Source organism: Drosophila bipectinata, chromosome XR (assembly GCF_030179905.1).
Source record: "Drosophila bipectinata strain 14024-0381.07 chromosome XR, DbipHiC1v2, whole genome shotgun sequence".
Classification (NCBI taxonomy): domain Eukaryota; kingdom Metazoa; phylum Arthropoda; class Insecta; order Diptera; family Drosophilidae; genus Drosophila; species Drosophila bipectinata.
In genome coordinates, this window is record NC_091735.1 from 21,350,759 (window position 1) to 21,368,948 (window position 18,190).

The 18,190-nt window shown below is 38.8% G+C and overlaps 1 protein-coding gene across 1 annotated transcript in view; it reads right to left on the bottom strand.

Moving 5' to 3' along the window:
* Neto (Neuropilin and tolloid-like) overlaps positions 1-18,190 on the bottom strand; it is a 69,872-nt gene that overhangs the window by 15,848 nt on the left and 35,834 nt on the right. The window contains exons 4-10 of the mRNA XM_070276619.1: positions 9,910-10,215; positions 6,778-6,863; positions 5,960-6,289; positions 5,799-5,896; positions 4,288-4,427; positions 3,185-3,294; positions 1,258-1,389 (exon numbers count right to left, since the gene is read on the bottom strand). Coding sequence (XP_070132720.1) covers positions 1,258-1,389; positions 3,185-3,294; positions 4,288-4,427; positions 5,799-5,896; positions 5,960-6,289; positions 6,778-6,863; positions 9,910-10,215 — 1,202 coding nt within the window. The remainder of the gene's footprint in view (positions 1-1,257; positions 1,390-3,184; positions 3,295-4,287; positions 4,428-5,798; positions 5,897-5,959; positions 6,290-6,777; positions 6,864-9,909; positions 10,216-18,190) is intronic.

Sequence of the window (18,190 nt, forward strand, 5' to 3'; positions counted from 1 at the left end):
CTATACTATTTCCAATTGCAATCCCATTTCCATTCCTGAATCAGATTCGACTGTCAAATAGTAGTCGTCGCAGTCAATGCAAATTATGTTTACATATGCAAAACGAGTTTGTCATATATATGCAGGATATACGCAGGACATATATATATCCAATCAATATATATATATGGGAAATGGTAGAATTGTACTGCAATATGTATAATTATATCGATGCACGGTCACTGCCTGTTAAGTCGAGTGTAAGCCCCTCGAATTAACGCTCTTCCGGTAAATTATTTAACCGCTCTAACAACGCTTCGGGCCAAGTTAACTCAATTGGCCTTTAAAGTGTTTGCCAAATGAGCCAAAAAAAAAAGATACATTTAATTGGTTGGGATAATATTGAAATAAATTTAAGGGCACCAAAATCGCTGATGTGTAAAGTTATTCAATGAAAAATAATAAAAACTACTCTTAAGGTTTTTTTCAATAATAGTTGATAGAGTTATGAGTATTTTTTTTTTGAAAACAAATGGCTTTTGTTGATTAACACAATAATGAAGAGATAAGGTGACTATTATGGCATAAGCATTAAAATATAATTATTTTATTATTCAGATAGATTTTATTCCAAATAATAATTGATAAATAATAATATTAAATAATTATCTAATTAAAGTTCAAGCTCATTTTCCATCAACTTGAACCTCAAACCTTTGTTTCTTTTTAGAATAGTTTTTAAAACCATTTCCATGAATTTAATATTTTGGGGTTTTGGTGTGAAATTTCGGTTTTGTGGGCATTTCAAATGCAGCTAAATGTTATTCTTAATTTTTTATACATTTTTTTTGGTTAAATATCTAATGAAAATAAAAATGAAATAAATACATAAACATACATACATATGTTTTGTGTGGAAAAATATAGAAATATATTTTGCTTGCCTGCTGCGGCCACGCTTGGGGAGGCTATTCTAGTGGGGCGGGTCGGGGATGATGGTGGTGGGCGGGGCAAGCACACACAACGAGCGACAGAGACAGAGTCAATTGAGAAAGAAAGGTATACAGATGGTGAGAAAGAGAGAGAGAGAGAGCGAGCGAGCGAGCTGCAGGCGGGGTGTATGGGAGGCTATATTTTTTATATTTTTTTATTTTTTGGCAGGAAACAGGACACGCGAGCGAGCACAGGCTAAACATTTTTTGGCAGAGGACTTGAGGGGCGGGCTGGGGGACTAGTTGCATGTTGCAAATGACAGTTGACAAGTATCTCGGCACTTACCCGAATTATCTTCTGATCGCGTATTATCTTGCGGATGCAGTTGACGATGAAGGTCATTACCATGCCGCCGAGTATCAGTCCAAAAACAACCACTATGATGATCACATGCTCCGACTGCCCTTGGGTTTCAGTCTAAAAATTAAAAATAATAAATTGATAATGATTTTCTGGCTAATGAATAAAATATTAATTTTATTTAATTTTTAAAAATTAAACTTAATGAAAATTTTAACCCCAAAGCTTAGCCCAAAATAATCAACCTTTATTAATTGTCTCTGTAATACATTTATGAATAATTCGCTCTGGACCGGAATAGTTTTGGCCAAATTTTAATGTTGGCCAATTAAATAAACATGGCTTGTGCACACACTTGATTGAGCATTTGATTGAGCACACACACACACACACCCACTGCCACAAATTAATATCGTTTGAACAAATTAGATGCTGCAATCCGAAACCAACCAACTGCATACCGAAATACTAAAAATTCTATATCCAATATTTGGTTAATATGCCATGGCTTTGGGCCACTCCACCTCTCCCTTTATGGCCAACATATCCGACCGATAATTATAAAAGCATTTTCCAAAAAAAAAAAAAAATTATTCTCGAAATGTAAATTTTAATTGGCCAAGAAACGTTTGGCCAAAAATGGAAATGGATAAAGCCATAATTGGAAAAGTCAATTACTTTCATTGTGTTTGATTTAGTTAGATGGTTAGTTAAGTAATAGACAATTAAAGGTTTATTGAATTTAAATTGTTTGTTTATTTGGGATTTTGTAAAGTACAGGGTTTTAAATTACACATCTTGGGTAAGGATAACTACACATCTTGAAGAAATATTTAATATTTATTTTTTGGGAAAGATAGCTAACCACTTTTAAGAAAGATTTATTGTTAGGAAGGAAGAGAAAGTACATTTAAAATATTTTCAATATTTTGCAAGGGTAACTACCCATTTTAAACAAATGTTAAATATTTTGGGAGGTGTGAACTACGCACTTTTCAGAAATTTGTAATATAATTTGTTTAAGGTATTTAATACCTTACCTAACACAGACAAGGCAAGTAAATACTAGTAGTTAGACTAGTTAGCTAACATGCCACATGTGGCAAGAGCATGAATCATTCCCTGTGATGTCAGAGTCGGAGTCTAAGTAACTCGAGAGAGCGAACTGACTTTATCAAATCTAATGATCTAATGCGTTGATGTTCAACTTTTGTGGTGGTGGTGTTGGCCTTGCAAATAACTGTTATTTACGGCTAACGAACATGCCCCAACACAAACTTGCCACACACTCTCCCCCCCCTAGACCCCTTACCCTCTTAAATAAAAACAAAAAAAAAAGGAGAAAAAAATCAACAAAGCTTTCCTGTAATACAAACCTCAAACTTTGGCAAACAAAACTTATTTGACCAACTTTGTATGTTTGTGAGTGTGTGTGTGTGTTAGCCATTGCATTTAACTGTATGTGTGTGTGTGGGTGGTTGGGGTTGTATAAACATGTGTGTGTGTTTTTGGAAGAGTATGCGGCAGTATACGTGAGTGTTTTTTGGGGTGTTACCGTCATCGGCGTGTCGAGCATACTTATAATGATCCGAATGACTAGGGCGAGGGTCAGGGGGCGAGAGAAAGAGAGGTCATTGAGTGTGAGGGTTACGGATTTTGAAGTCAGGCCAGAACGAGTTTGCCTATAATTAGATGCACGTACAAACGGCCGAGTTTTGTGTGTTATAACACTGAGAGAAAAATAAGGCCAGTAATTAGATTAACTAACTAAATTAATGACTAAAGATTTATAAGGATTAACCCCATTTTAAGCTCTAATGAGCTTGTAAAGCTAAGAGGTATCTAATCCCCTTTATATATTTCTTTAAAAATAATTATCATAATTATATTCTCTGTGTAGTAGAGTACTTACCCCACAATTCTCCTCGTCCCATCGAAATTTACAATTGTCAAGCTGATTACATTCCAAATCCTTTGAAATGCAGGTCGCGTCGTCGCAATCGTATTCATCCACAGTGCAGGCTGCCAGGACGAGAGAGACAGGATTGTATGGATTGTGGAGAAAGTTGTAAAAAAAATTGTTGGCATCAAATGGCGGTTAAAGTGATAGAGAGAGCAATAGAAATGGCTAAAACGGCTAAAATGGCTAAAAATGGCAATCAAAACCGTAAATCGCACAGTGGTTGATTTGACAATTGATTTTAAATTCATTTCAAAGTTTAATAATGGAATGATTTTTCCATTAAAGTTGATGGCTTTTTAAGCCTTGAATTGTTGGCAGTGCCACCTGAGAGAATGTATGGCTCTGGGCCATTTTCAATTTGAGTTCAAATTTCAATCAATTGTGAGGCTTGAATTTATGGACTTGCCACTTGCCACTGTGCGGCGATGGCGGCGGTGGCGGCGACAGCCATCGAAGCCACACAGGACCTCAGTGGTGCTACGGGGCGAGGCGAATGCACGTAATCTCAATAATTGCCAACAACAATAATTGCCGATGCCGGCAACTAGATGAAGTAGAAGCCACCGCTCAAGGACTCGCCTTCGGAGAATGTCCTGGCCTGGCTGCAGCCTAAAAGTAAACAATGCTCCTCGCCCCAAAAAAGTACAAAGGGCAATCGTTGAATGACAAAAGAGTGCTTAGCCTTTGCCACTGGCAACTGGCAACTGGCAACTGTCGACTGGCGGCAATCACCGCCAGCCAGGACCTCTTACTCCTTGAGAGAGTGAGAGAGAGAGATAGGACACTCAGACAGATAGGATATGGCAGTGATAGTTCGGTTAGACAAGCCAGCCAAAATGGCCAAAACCAAGAGGGTCGAAACTGGAGATTTGGGCCAAGCTTAGCACCCGGATTGCCCTGCCTTTGTACTTTTTCGCCTTTGCAGCCATTTGTTGGCAATTCAAGGGATTTGCCAGCCAGCCAGCCAGTCATCAAAAGAGTTCACCCTTGACTTGGATTTGGTTTAAGGATTTCGGATTTTGGATTTGAGATTCCGGTTTTTTCAGACTCACCTGCTCCTTTATCCCGGAACGCCGTATACAGAATACCAAAGGTTGAGTTAATCGCATTGGGATCTGCGTAGAATCGCAAATGTAGAATATTCGACTCCGCCGTAATACTCTCGCCCGCCGACCCGCAAAAGTTCTTTACTCTGAAAATAAAAATTCATTTAAAAAGGAAGTGAAAAGATTAGTGTGGATTGAACCGCCTTTAGAACAGCAGGAGTCGGAAATTATATCGGAATCAATAAAAAAAAAAATATTGATTTATGGTCCAAAAGACTTTCAAAGTTTCAAATTTATTAACAGAAAAAAACAGTATTTCTTCCCCAAAAAAATTACGTTCTTAAATTGGTAAAGATTTTCGTCGGCCATATATCGTTGGTGGCGCACATAATCGATAAATAAATAATTTATAAAATGGCTTAAATGATGACATTTGCTGAATATTGTATTTATGTTTATTTGCTCTGTCTGCCGATCTGCTGCTTTGGCTTCTTTCAACGCATTTAATGCCTCCCTCGTCCGAAAACCAAAAAAAAAGTACATGTCCTGTGGGGGTATCCTTGTTCGGTATGTGTGTGTGTTTGAGAGAATGAGTGAACTGCCACCCCCCGTCGTGTGCGATAAATTGTTACGAAAAATGAATTTAAATGAAAGCTACAACACCAACAAAGCCATCAAATCAATGGCAGACCAAAAAAAAAAAAAACCGAACACACAGAATGGAAAATGTCTCTGGCCCCGGACCAGGACTTTCCATTTAACATTTTCCCAAAAGCTACGAAGGACACCGAAAAAAACCAATGTTAAGCTTGATGGAGTTTTTCTCCAATGACGGTAGAAAACCCTTTGAAATATTTGGTGGCAAAAATTGATTGTTAATTTTGAACTATTTTTATTTATTGTTTTTAACTATTGTTTATCAGAGAAACAAAGAAGCTTATGAAGGATTATTGTTGTCGGGAATTAAGTTTGTATAAAAAACATATCAATTTGGGGATAAACCAGAGACTTATTTCCTTTATTTTTATAAACTCTTAATATGAAATTTCCCTCAGTGTATAAACACCAGTCAATCAGCTTGAGTGTTGTCCTGAACAGCAAAAAGCAGCAACAAGTGGAAATGTATTGGCGCGTTAAAAGCGGATGTCAAACGCGTGTCGAAGATGCCGCACTCACTTTTTCAGTCATTCTGTCCTCCTGTCACTTTGTCAGTCTTTCAGTCAGTCACTCAGTCAGTTAACCGGTAGACGACAAAATTCATTTCATGAACAAGAACGAGAGCCAGAGTAAGATGGGATCCTGGCAGGTCAAAGGCTATACCACTTCCGGTGTAGTACAATTTACTTTTTGGCCTTTTTGGGTAATAAATTGAAAATTTTGTCTTGGGCCCCGGACTTGGCTTTGATCTCTCTTGTCTGTCGGCGAATTGCGGAAATTGGTTTGCGGTATTGCGTATACGCCACGGTGGCTGCCATCTCTCTCTCAGTGTTGGAAAGTATTGGAAACTACATGCTCACCTTAAAGGCATGACGGTCTGTTCGGGGAAAAAGTCCAGAAAATTAGTTTCACAATCATTGGGTTTGCTCAGCTTGAATTCCAGGAACTTGATGAAGATCTTAAAAAAAATTAAAATAGAAATTGTTTAAATAAAAATATATATAAATTCAGGCCAACTCACCTTCCAGTTCTCCCTGACTTGTATACGCCAAATACAATCCAATGGAACCTTATTCCGGATCACCTGCTCTCGTATCTCCGCCGGAACGTCCGTGGAGTTTACGAATCCCTCATAGCCATCTCGCTCGATGGTGCAATTGAGATCCGTACTTGGCGCATCCCGATTCCTGTCCAGAAACTCATACACGGCACTAAAGCCCGTATACTCGATGGTCTCGTCGGAGTGGAAATGCAGCCACAAATATCGCTCCTTGGAGGTGATTTCCGGTGGAAAATCGGTGCCACAGAATTTTCCCAGTGACGTCGAAAAACCATACTGTCCATCGCGTATCTGTAATAATTAATTGGAATATTTTTTCTTTAGTAGTTTTTTCTTTCGGTGTGCCGGCCTAAGCCGAGACTGGCCAAGACTGGCAGTTTGTCTTGGCCTAAACCGCATTGGCAGGGCTTTGCCGGGGCCGGCATTCAAATCAGGCTTACGAGTTCAGGCTGCAGAGACAACATTCAATTAAAACTTGCAGTTTTTCGGGCTGGTGCAAAAAAAAAAGAAGAAAAACGGCCAGGCCATCCCAGCATAGAGCTCAGAGCCCAGTTAACAAGGAAAAGTCGTAAAGGAAACAAATCGAAAACTTTGCCAAGACAAGCCCGTAGAAACTAAGCAAGTTTTTGTTTCGCTTCACCATTTTTTTGCAGTTCCAGCTCCAGCTTCACACTTTTTACAACAAAGTTGCTTCTTTTTTATGCTCTAGCTCCTTTTTTAGTCTTTGTTTTAAGGTTTTTTTTTTTTTGTAGAGAGATACCAACTTGCCCTTTACTTACTTCGAGGAAATCAAATTTGCACTCCTCCTTGGCCTCGATATTGAACGAGTTGCGAAAGTCCAGGCGTATGACTTGGCCCTTTGGCGCTGTAATTAGATGCAACACGTTAGTACACAATAAAACGAACAAAAAAAAAACTATAAGAAAAAAATTGTGAAAATATAATGAAATGTATATATATTTATCCATCAGGTCTTGTCGGTTGCCAAGGTAACTGGCTGGATGTCTTGGGAGTGACTTGGGAAAAGTCAAATGCCGGAGAGTCTGGATACTTATTAAGAGCTCAGCTTTTGGGCCAAGACCGAAGTGGTAGTGCACTTACTACTAAAATAACTATAGTCTTACCAAATTAAACTATTAATAAAGAAATAAAATACTAATCTAACCATTTAATTCAATAATCTCGCAGTTATCATAAAAATAACAAATCCTTTTTGGAATTACCTTATCAAATGGGACTATAATTTGCTTACCAAGGCCACTCGAATGGTCTCATAAAAATATTTGGTATCTATTATTAACACTATACAGAAGCAGAACCTTTTTGGCACAAAATAAAATAAGCTTTGGCCAAAGGCAAAGCAAAAGGGACCAAGGAAGCAAAGCAACATCATGCTGGCAAAAGGACCAAGGGAAAGTGAAAGGCAAGAAGACCCAATCATGGACAAGGATATGCTTTCTCGTCGTATCTTGCATCTGTGAAGCCAAAATGAAAGCATCTGGGGACTCATTTAGTGGCTGAATAAAAACGAACCACAACAGCATCAAGATGCTGGACACACCCAGCCACGTTCATTCATTCATTCGCTCATTCATTCATTCATTCATTCACACTCACATTGTGGGTCATACATATTCAGGTAACGAATCCTTGGCATGAATCAATGGCAATGGGCTGGCACTGGCATTTGAAAACATACACACTTTGTTCCACCCACTCTTCTGACTGAAATGGAACCTTTGTGGCCACACACACAGACAGACTAACACTAATACAGAGGCGTGTTAACACCCAAACACACACATACAGACACACTGCCACAATATAATGGAGATGGACAAGTAATGAAAGCTGAGACCAAAATCAGAGTGGAATTTTCGCTTTGATTGGCCTTGAAATAGCAAATCTGATCCAAAAGGACTATAAGGACTACTACTCCTACTACTCGACATTATCAAATTACAAGAAAAAAGATCCCCTAGGCTGTGGCATGGGGACTAACTACCCCGAATTGAAATTGCAATTGCAGTCCCCCGAAGTGAAAACCTAATTAGAAGCCCAGACTGCCACCCACAATTCTGTCGAGGGGCTTCTCTTCTTTTACAAAATTGCAAATTGAACTGCATTTATAGCATTTTTTTACAGAATTTTCCAAAGAATTGAATCAGAATGGAGAGTCAGGATTGTGGCAAAGGTAACTAAGGAACTTCAGATTTCCAATTAACTGACTAGCTATATGTTGTGGACTTGTTTACCCTTCAAATCTTCATAAGAACTCCTAATTTATTTACAATTTTTGTTTAATTTTTGAATAAATTTTAACCAGAAGCGGAAATTGTTTTATAACATTTCTCGTAGAGGTCACAGTGGCTCTTCAAAAAAGCATCTCTCCCATGTATTTGGGGATTCCGAAGGCACTCCAATCCACGCCACGCCACTCCACACCACTTCACTCTACTTTTATGGTCGCAATTCCCTTTGGCAGTTTTGTTTGCTCAGCGGGAAGCTGGAAGGAACAAAAAAAAAACAAAAACCCACCAAACCCCAAAGTCGAAGCTCAGCTGGCTCGCTTAGGCCAACATTAACGTGGCCCAGACCCGCACACACACTCCCTCTCACATCTATGTGTGTGAGTACACATTGATATGCAAATAAGCAGATGGGTCTGGGGGGAGGAAGGGGATAGGAGGGATAGAATAGGGAGCTGGTTAGCATATGCTGACATATTTGTAGATACAGATACTGGGACCGCTGATGCGTGCTTATGGAAAGTCAATCATTCGCTTTCAGGTTTTATCTGTCAGCTCTTGACTTTTGCAGTGACATTATTTTGTCTTAACTGACAAATGATTTGTCCCAGTTTTCCCAGTACCCCGTCCTTTCAGATAAGCAGGAAGAAGTTGACTTTTGAGTTTCCACAGTTTCTGAGGCAGTGAAGCGAGTGCAGCTCAAATATGATGACAACTCCTCGCCTTTGCCTTTGCCTTTCGCCCATCCACCACCACCTCCTTCAGGCATTCATCCAATTCGTATTGGGCTTGGGTTTTAGGTTTTAAGACTTGGTGCGGGTTCTTCTGCGTCCTGTATCCCGTGTCCTGGCAAGTGGTAAGAAAATGGGGAGTCAACGCGCGCTAACGCTTTTAAATGGGCCACACAAAACGGCCCTGCCATGTGGAATCTGTGTGGAGAATCTTACGCATCAGCGCCATCTAATGCCTTCGGTTCACTGGGTTGTTGGGTTGCTGGGTTGTTGGGTTGTTGGGCTGCTGGGCTGCATCCCCTCCCCAGAAATGACTCACTGACTCGCTGACTGACATCTGGTAATGTCAACAGCAGTGGAAGCCCAAGACTTCGCCAAAGACTTTGCAATTATTTGCAGTAGCTCGCCCGTCGCCAAGTGCTTGCCATATAAACTTTTACGAGGCCTGCACTTCACTCATCCAGGGGCTTAGTCACCAGCGGGGTAATTACTCTTAAATATCTCCTAAAAAAAAAATATCTAAAATCCTAAAAACCCAACCAACCGAAAGTCATTAAAATATTTCCAACAAAAATCAAAGATTAAATCTATATATTAGCCAACCCCCTTGAAGAAAAAAAAAGAACACTTCTCTGAAACATATGCTCTTAAGCCCAGAAACCCGACTGCCAATTGGCTTCCATCAGAGTTGGTATTTGTCTTTGTATCTGTGAGATGCGGAGATGCGAAGATACTCCGCCATCTCTCCCTAATTGCTTAGCCGAAGATAATCCCCGGCAATGAATACAGCCTGCAATTAGTTCGAGCACTCGAACGAACACTCACATGTCCTGCCTATGAATGATAATTGTCTTTAATTGTGGGCTTGATCCTTTTTCCAATCAAATGTATTAATTACGAAATGTATCGAAAAGGATATGCCATCACTTACCTTTAATCACTCGCGTGCAATTGATATTCTTTGGATAGAGATTGGGATACTCGGGACTGTAGAGCTCGTTCTTGGTGGGATCCCCCTCGACAAAGAGCCGGCACCTGTCCACTTGATCCTCCTCCGCCTGGCGCTCGCTCCGCCCGGCTCTCGGCGGCCTCGAGAGGGTCAACCGCTGAGGTTCCACCTCCTCCTGCGCCGCCCAGGGGTCTGCCTCTCCCTCGGCCATATCCTGCCGCCCGGCAGCTGGGGTTTTCGGTTCATCGATTTTGGTGGAAGTATTCGCGACAATGTCCTCGCTGGCGGCTGCAAGGAAATGAGTTACAAATGAGTCTGGGAGTGGCTCCATACTGAAGGTATACGAAGGTATATGTATATGCTTTATATTTGGGTTTTTTTTTATGTACACTCCTTTATGATAATAATAATCATGAGCATTAAAATTTATGCAGCGAGTGGGCATTTCTTTTTTTTTTCTGAATAATGCGCATATTTTCAGAGGGAGGTGAAGTGGGGGGAAGGGGGTCGCAAACTAAAAAAGCAGGAAAATAAAAAGATGCAGGATGTTTGCAGTTAAAGGTTATACACAAATAAAAATGATGAGATAAATATTTAATATATTTTCTTGTATAATTTTGACCATAAACCTTTAAAAACCTTTAAAATCTTAGTCTTAAAAAATTAAAATAAAATCATTATTATTTTTAAAAACTACTTTCCTATTTCTCTCTGTTTTTGTGAGTTCATGAAACGAATTTTTAAACTTTTTCCTCGCATTTCTCTGCCAACGCAACGCATCCAAAAAGTAGGCAATGCAAATTTTTTTATTAAAGCCTCAACTTGCGTCCTTTCTCTCTCTTTCTAGCTGTCTAGCCTTCTCTTTCTATTTGAGCAGCTGGTTGTGCAACAACTGCAACTGCAACTGCAACAGTAACTGAAACTGTAACTGTAACTGAAACTGCGCCTAAACAACAACAGTTAAGCTCATGCAAAGTAGCCCCAAAGCATTGCACAAATACATTCACATGCCATGGGAGTCTGTCAGTGTGTGTGAGTATGCGTGTGTGTGCCAGGGCATTGGCACAAGCTTGCAACAAAAAAAAAAAATATTATAATTCCAGGACTCTCAACGAACCACAGATACTCTCAAATTTAATTACCAATTAGACGAAAATTTGGCTAAAATCAAAACTAATACTCACTAAGGATACTTGGCAAGGATCTATACAGAATTATGGTCCATCCTTAACGTTTGAATTAAAGAGAGTAGTTATCTTGAATAAGTAGTTCGAGGTTCTCTTCCAAAAAAACACAAGCTTTTAAGAAAAGGAGAAAACTTAAGAAAAAGTGGCCAGAAAGTTTCGGCTGTAACACATAAAACACATTAAGGCTTTTAACGAAACTTTCTTTTTAATTAAGGTATCCTTCTAGTTATGTGTATAACCTGTAGGGTTAAGAGGTTATATTTCTTAAAACTATATGATCTTAAAAAATTAAATTAAAGAATTAAAAAAATGTAAACATATATCTATCTACTTTCTACAGAACTTCTCTCTCATTCCTTGTGAGGTCATAGGCCATGGCGTGTATAGAGCTTGTAGAGTATGTTGTAGCTGTACAACACAAACACACAATTACTCCGCACTATGCTTACACACGCACACACACACACACAATAATACTGGCGCACACAGACATGCGTACATGGGTACATGTGAAGTGTTTGCCTCACATTACATGGCTGCTAGTGCCTAATGATGTAGCAACAAATTTAATAAACATATTAAGTGTTGATGTTTTTGTAATCGTGCAGGGCACAACGCCAGATGTTACTCTATTTTCAGTTTCAAGCTTTCAGCTTCCAGCTCCTTTTACCCTTTTTTGCTTTTTTTATTTTTTTAACAAACACATACATATATACATTCCATAGTCCTAGCATCTGTGGCATCCATTTTGTCGTTAGTCAAAAGCTGCTTATTTCCGTTTTGTTACTGTCTCTGTTTCTGTTTCTATTTTCACTTCCGTTTCTGTTTATATTTCTATTTATGCTACTATTACCTCTTCCACCATTTTGCACAAACATTGAAATTAATTTAATTGCAAATATTAAATGAATTGCCAACTAATTAAGCGTTTTAGCAACACCTACATACATACATAAGTAGTAGGTTCTTAAAACACATCCATTCTTCTAATTAAAATGACAATTATTTATGGTTTGTTGGATGGGATTTTGTTTCTAAATTTTTTGGATTGAAAGTACAACAATGGAGAAAGGAGTTTCTTTGATTTTGGGAAAGGATTCACTCTTGTTCTTCGTAATGCGGTTGGCCTGGCAAGCTATCCCGGCAGCCATAATTCGATGAAATTTCATTTGATCTGTTTTGCTTTTGCCTTTTGCGGTCGATAGTCTATATCTCAACCTCGCCTCGGTGCTTGTGTCAATTTCAGTTTTAGCCGCAAGTCGAACTAACTAACCATAAAGTATTCTGTGGAATATATATATACATATACATACATACGTATCTTTGCCAAAATACACCACAAATATAAGCCTTCTTCTGGCATTTTACAGGCTCCTAGTATTTATAATTGGGGAGCCAGGGTGTTTATTTAAGCCTTGGAAAATCACTAATTTGTTAGAGTGGAAATCATTTACCGTTGTTGTCTAATAACGGTTAAGCTAATACATAATTACTTTCAAAGACTTGACTTTCTAAGCCTTTTTTTTACGGATTCTACGCCTTTTTTAAAAAAAGGTATATGTTTTTGTTAAGAAACTTTTTTAGAAAATAAATTTTTTGTGGAATAATATTTACATTATAGCTATATAGCTAGCTAGAACCTCTTTTTTCTTTAAGTGTATCACCTCCTAAGACTTTGCATTTTAGACTTCATCGCGCTGTTCATTTATATTCATATTTGCATATGTTGGAGTCGATGCATCTGCCAGAGTCTCTGTCTGCCTGTGTGTGTCTTTGTGCCAAGGATGAGTCTGTGTATAAAGTATCTTTTGCCACGCCCATCTCCAACAAACCGCCCCACTTGGAGCGCATTCCTCCCGCATGTATTTTATTCGTCGACGCAGTTATTTGCTTTAATACACTCAATAGACTTAACACATTTTCAACGCCCCCCCCCTCCAACACCCCTGCCACTGTTTCCCACTTAACACCCAACCTCCCTATAGGCCACCCACTCACCCACTCACTGTGTGTATTTTGTAGTTTACAGCAATAAATTTTGCATTTTCCTAGCCCTGCCAGAGACACCCAAGTCGACGAAAAAGAAAACCCAACACAAAATGGCTAAAATAAAAGCCAAAGAAAAAAAAACCAAAAAGGGGAAAAATTATATTTCATTGCAGGGAATGAATTGCGAATAAACTGGCTTACAGTGCCTGACAAGAATCTTAAATATTAAATCATTTAAACTTGGCATTTATGGTAGAGTTTGTTATTTAAATTTTATAAGAAAGGAAGCTATATAGGGGGAGTTTTTGATAAAGGTTTCAGAGAATTCACCTTAAACTTAAGATATAAGGCTAAGAAAAATATAAAATAATAGAGGCAAAATAAAGAATAAAAATATTAATAATTTATAATATAGGAAAATTCTTATTTTTATGCAAAATTGCTTTGTTCTTTAAAGTTAAAACCCTAATCCTAAATCTTAAACGTTTTTCCTAAAGCCTTGTTTTAAATGCCCGTTTTTGGAATGTTTCTATGTTTCAGACAATTTTAAGACAGATTTTGATATATTTTTATACCCTTGCAGAGGGTATTATAATTTTGTCCAAAAGTGTGCAACGCAGTGAAGGAGACATCTCCGACCCTATAAAGTATATATATTCTTGATCAGGATCACCTCCTGAGTTGATATGAGCATGTCCGTCTGTCCGTCTGTCCGTCTGTCCGTCTGTCTGTCTGTCCGTCTGTCTGTTTCTACGCGAACTAGTCTCTCAGTTTTAAAGCTATCGACTTGAAACTTTGCACACACCCTTCTTTCCTTTGCACGCAGTATATAAGTCGGAACGACCGGGATCGGTCGACTATATCCTATAGCTGCCATATAACTGATTGATCGGAAATGGTATAACTTTGGTGTTTTTAAAGTTAGAAAGTTCTAATTTAACATGAGAGCTATTTTTGGCAAAACAATACGACGTGCCAAATTTCATAAGGATCGGCCGACTATATCCTATAGCTGTCATATAACTGAACGATCGGAAATGACCCAACTTTCGTGTTTTTGAAGATAGAATGCTGGAATTCCATACAGATTCTATTTTTGGTCAGTTGATCCAACCTACCAAATTTCATAAGGATCGGCCGACTATATCTTATAGCTGCCATATAACTGAACGATCAGAAATGGTATTTGGTGTTTAGTAAAAATAACAACTTTGTTTTTTTTGACGATAGAAGCTTGGGACTTTTTTTTAGATTTTGTAATTTAATTAATTGGTTTTATTATAATGTAATCATAAGGATCGGCCAACTAAATCCGATGTTTGCGATATATATCCGGTTTTAACTGCAAGGGTATATCAACTTCGGCTCCGCCCGAAGTTAGCTTTCCTTTCTTGTTTTGTATAAAATTAAGAGAAATAAGATGGTAATAATTAAAACTTTTGTAAATTTGTAATCAATTTCAAGAGTTGTTTAATTAAAAAACCACATTTAAGACTTTTTCCTACTGACTTTAAGGAACTTTAAGAAATATAGTGGGATATTAATTTCCTTCTAAATTTAAAATACAGAAAATACTAATTTAAAATTAACTTAATAGATAATGGTTCTTATAAAGGCTTTTTTAAATATTTAAAATATTTCAACAAAGATATCCTTTAAAATCCTATAAATAGAATATATTCTATAAAAGATATACTATCCTAACCTATTATATTTTATCCTAAATCCAAGATAACCTATCTTCTTCTAAGAACCGAAAATAATTAAAACTGCCACTATAACTGTGACTTGAACTGTGATTGTGACTTACCCAGTGATTGTGAATATTTATAGTTTTGTATTGTCTGGCAAAGGCAACCCAGAAATGACTAAAGCTGCCTTTTCAAAGAGTTGCCTCTGCCGAGTGGGTGGGAAGGGCCTGCCTGGGAAGGGAAAGTGGAAATGGAAAAGCCGCCTGGCATCTGCAGTCGGGATGCAAGATGTAACTAAGTATATAATAATTTACAGTTTGCATTAAAATTTTCGTCTGCCAACTGGGGCCTCGACACTGGGGAGGAGACTTGGGGGGAGGACTAAGCCCCCCGCCACGAACTATATATTATAGAACTCTTATTCACAAAAGCACATAATTTTCTCATGATTTACTAATTGCTGGAGTTGTAGCAGTAGTAGTAGCAGTTGAGAAGCTACAACTTTTACAATTACGATTTCTATTGAATAAATTAATGGTATGAAGGTATACATATCAATGTAAATACGTGTTTATCGCTCCATTCCAGTGAAACTTTCGATGCGGAAAGGTCTTTGAAGTCGATGTCAATCCATAATTGAGTGAGCAAATACTCCAACATGATGCCTCATTCGATTTGAATTCGAATGGGCCTCGGGGCCTTTTTCGATTTTGATTAAAGTATTCATTCAAATATCATCTGAGCTTTTAATGAGTTTATTAAATAATATCAGAGAGAGGGAGATTAGGTAAATATTGAATAATAAATGAGAATATGCGGGTATGATTGGGATTTCATTAGAGAGTTTATCTTAAACGTTGTACAACTTTTAATTCCTAATTAAAGCCAGTTATTGTTTAGCAAAGGCTAACAACTAAAGTGATTGATGGGTTTTTCTGGTTGTGCAACACCATAGCTGTATCTGCATTTGTAGCTTTGCTTTGTATCTGTATCCATGTGTGGTTAGTGTGGCAATATGGCAGCGTGGTGTGTGCATCTGACAGATACACATGGCCACGACTAGCCGGCGATAATAATTTATAGAAACTTTTTCACGTGCCCCCATTAATTGTGAGCCCCAACCAGCATTATCGTTCGGAGGGATATAGATATATGCCAGAGTGTTTGGAGAACAATAACTAAGCACACGCGATGGGAATATTTTTTGGCAACGACCCCTAACCCAGCCAGACTCCACCACTTCCCACTCCCCATCCTGGTGTTGCAGAATTTCAATTTTCAGTCTGGCGCAGCACATAAATAAAATCAGTTTTATTATTTTTTTGTGTGGCGCAAACATCAAGACATGAAGCTGCCAAGAGCATGGGGACACAAATTCCCAACCCCAAACCCAGGGCACAGACTGTCGAAGAAGCCACAATGCAACCTGAAGTTGCAATTAGCAATAAAACATGGCAGCAGCAGTAGCAGTAGTAGCAGCAGTAGCCGGGGCAACAAAAGACCCGGTAAAGAGATACGAGTACTCACTAACAATTTATGATACTCCCCCCGTAACTCCGCCATTGTTTCCAGCCATGGCCTGTCACGCCCCATCCTCGGTTTTTTGTTCCCCAAAAAGCTAAGCTCATTACCTCCAAAAATTCCAATTTGCTGGAATCATAAACACTGCAAATAAAACCCAACCGCCCCAACTATTTCAGTAAAGTCGCAGTATTTCAATGTCCAGCTGGGGAAATTTTTCTTGTAGTGTAGTCTGTTATGGTAGTCCAAGGTACTTGCCGTCCTCGTCGGGGCGAAGTTAATAAAACTTCAAATATCTAATTGATAGTCTATGCTACGCAATTTCCTTGAAATATTAAGGTGAAAATGAACGCAGACAGGTAGGGCAGCCCAGGCAGGGAAGCCATACTCGTAATCATCAATTATGCATTTATCGGTGTATCGCTATAAGTATACACTCATACATATATAGAGTATATGCCATGGTCCATGGAAAGTTATCCCTACGGTGTCTGCTATTGGGAATACATAATAATACCCACGACGAGTGGCACTTAATTAAAATATCTTCGGTTACCAGGCTATTCTGTATTCTGTCAATTTTAATTAAAACACCGAAACCGTTCCAAAAATGTTTGCCAAACGAAAATGATTTTAATTGTGAGGGGAACTGAATGAGATCCTTTATAAGGATGGGTTTTAAAAAGGATTAAAATTTTAAATAATAATAGGGTTAATACCTGAAATTAGATGTCCTTCTTGGACCAAAAATATGTCAAAATCTGGTCTACAGAAAACCGGATGTCAGAGACAATAAGTATGTCAAAACTAACTGACTGACTGACTGAACAAGTGACATGCCACAGATTAATTTGCTGCTGCTGCTGATGCTGATGCTGCTGCAACATCAACAACAGCAAGTTGCAAGTTGCTTCCGTTGCGGGAACAAATTTTCAAAATTGTTAAATTGAAATGAAATGCCTGACAATTGGATTGCGCCAAGCAAATTGAGAGCAAGGCCCACCTCCCATCATGCTATCATCCTACCACCATGCTGGTGGCATGCTTTCCTCTTGTGATCTATTAACCTGCCACAGCGATGCTGCAACTGGCGGATCTTTTGCAACCTGCGACCCCAAAGCCATGACTTCGTTTTAATTTTGAGCGAGGGCGGAAAGATTTAAAATTAAATCAGCGTGCGGCTATGGCAGATATGGCTATGGCTATAACCCCCCTCTCCATTAAGGCCCAAGGGCTGTGAAAGAGGCAAAAGCGGAACCAAAAGCGAGGCACAGAAGACAGGAAAAAGAATGGCAAGTGAAGGAATAATAAAACGCTATTTTATCAAGCAAAAAGCATACCCAGGTAAGAATTTAGTATTTAAATATTTTAAAAAAATAATAAACAAAATATATCTTAAAATTATTAATATTTTTTTTAATGAAATATTTATCCAAAGAAAGTGCTTTAAAGCCAAAAAGAGCCCCTCAAGTACCGGGTATTAACAGTCATAACCAGTGAAGCTCAAACTCGAACGGAACTCTTTAACCGAGGCATGCAACCGCACCACAACCGAGCCAGATGTGCCACCTCCCCCACTGGATACAAGTTGCAACACACAGCCTGGTGGATGGGTGGGTATCCACCACTCCCAGTCCCAGTCCCGCCCCCCGGCAGTGCGTGCTTAGTGGGCGGAATGAAAACGCGAAATGAAAATCTGCAGGCAAACTGTCAATTTGCAGCGAAAATTTGATTAGGGTTGACTGCATTTTCATTGAGATCCGGTAGGGAAGCCCCAGAAAGGGGAGGTGGGGGAGGCGCAGCAGAGGAAGCGGAGCAAGTGGCAAGTGCGAGAGCGCACCTGGCATCGGGGAAATCGGAAAATTGGGAATGCGA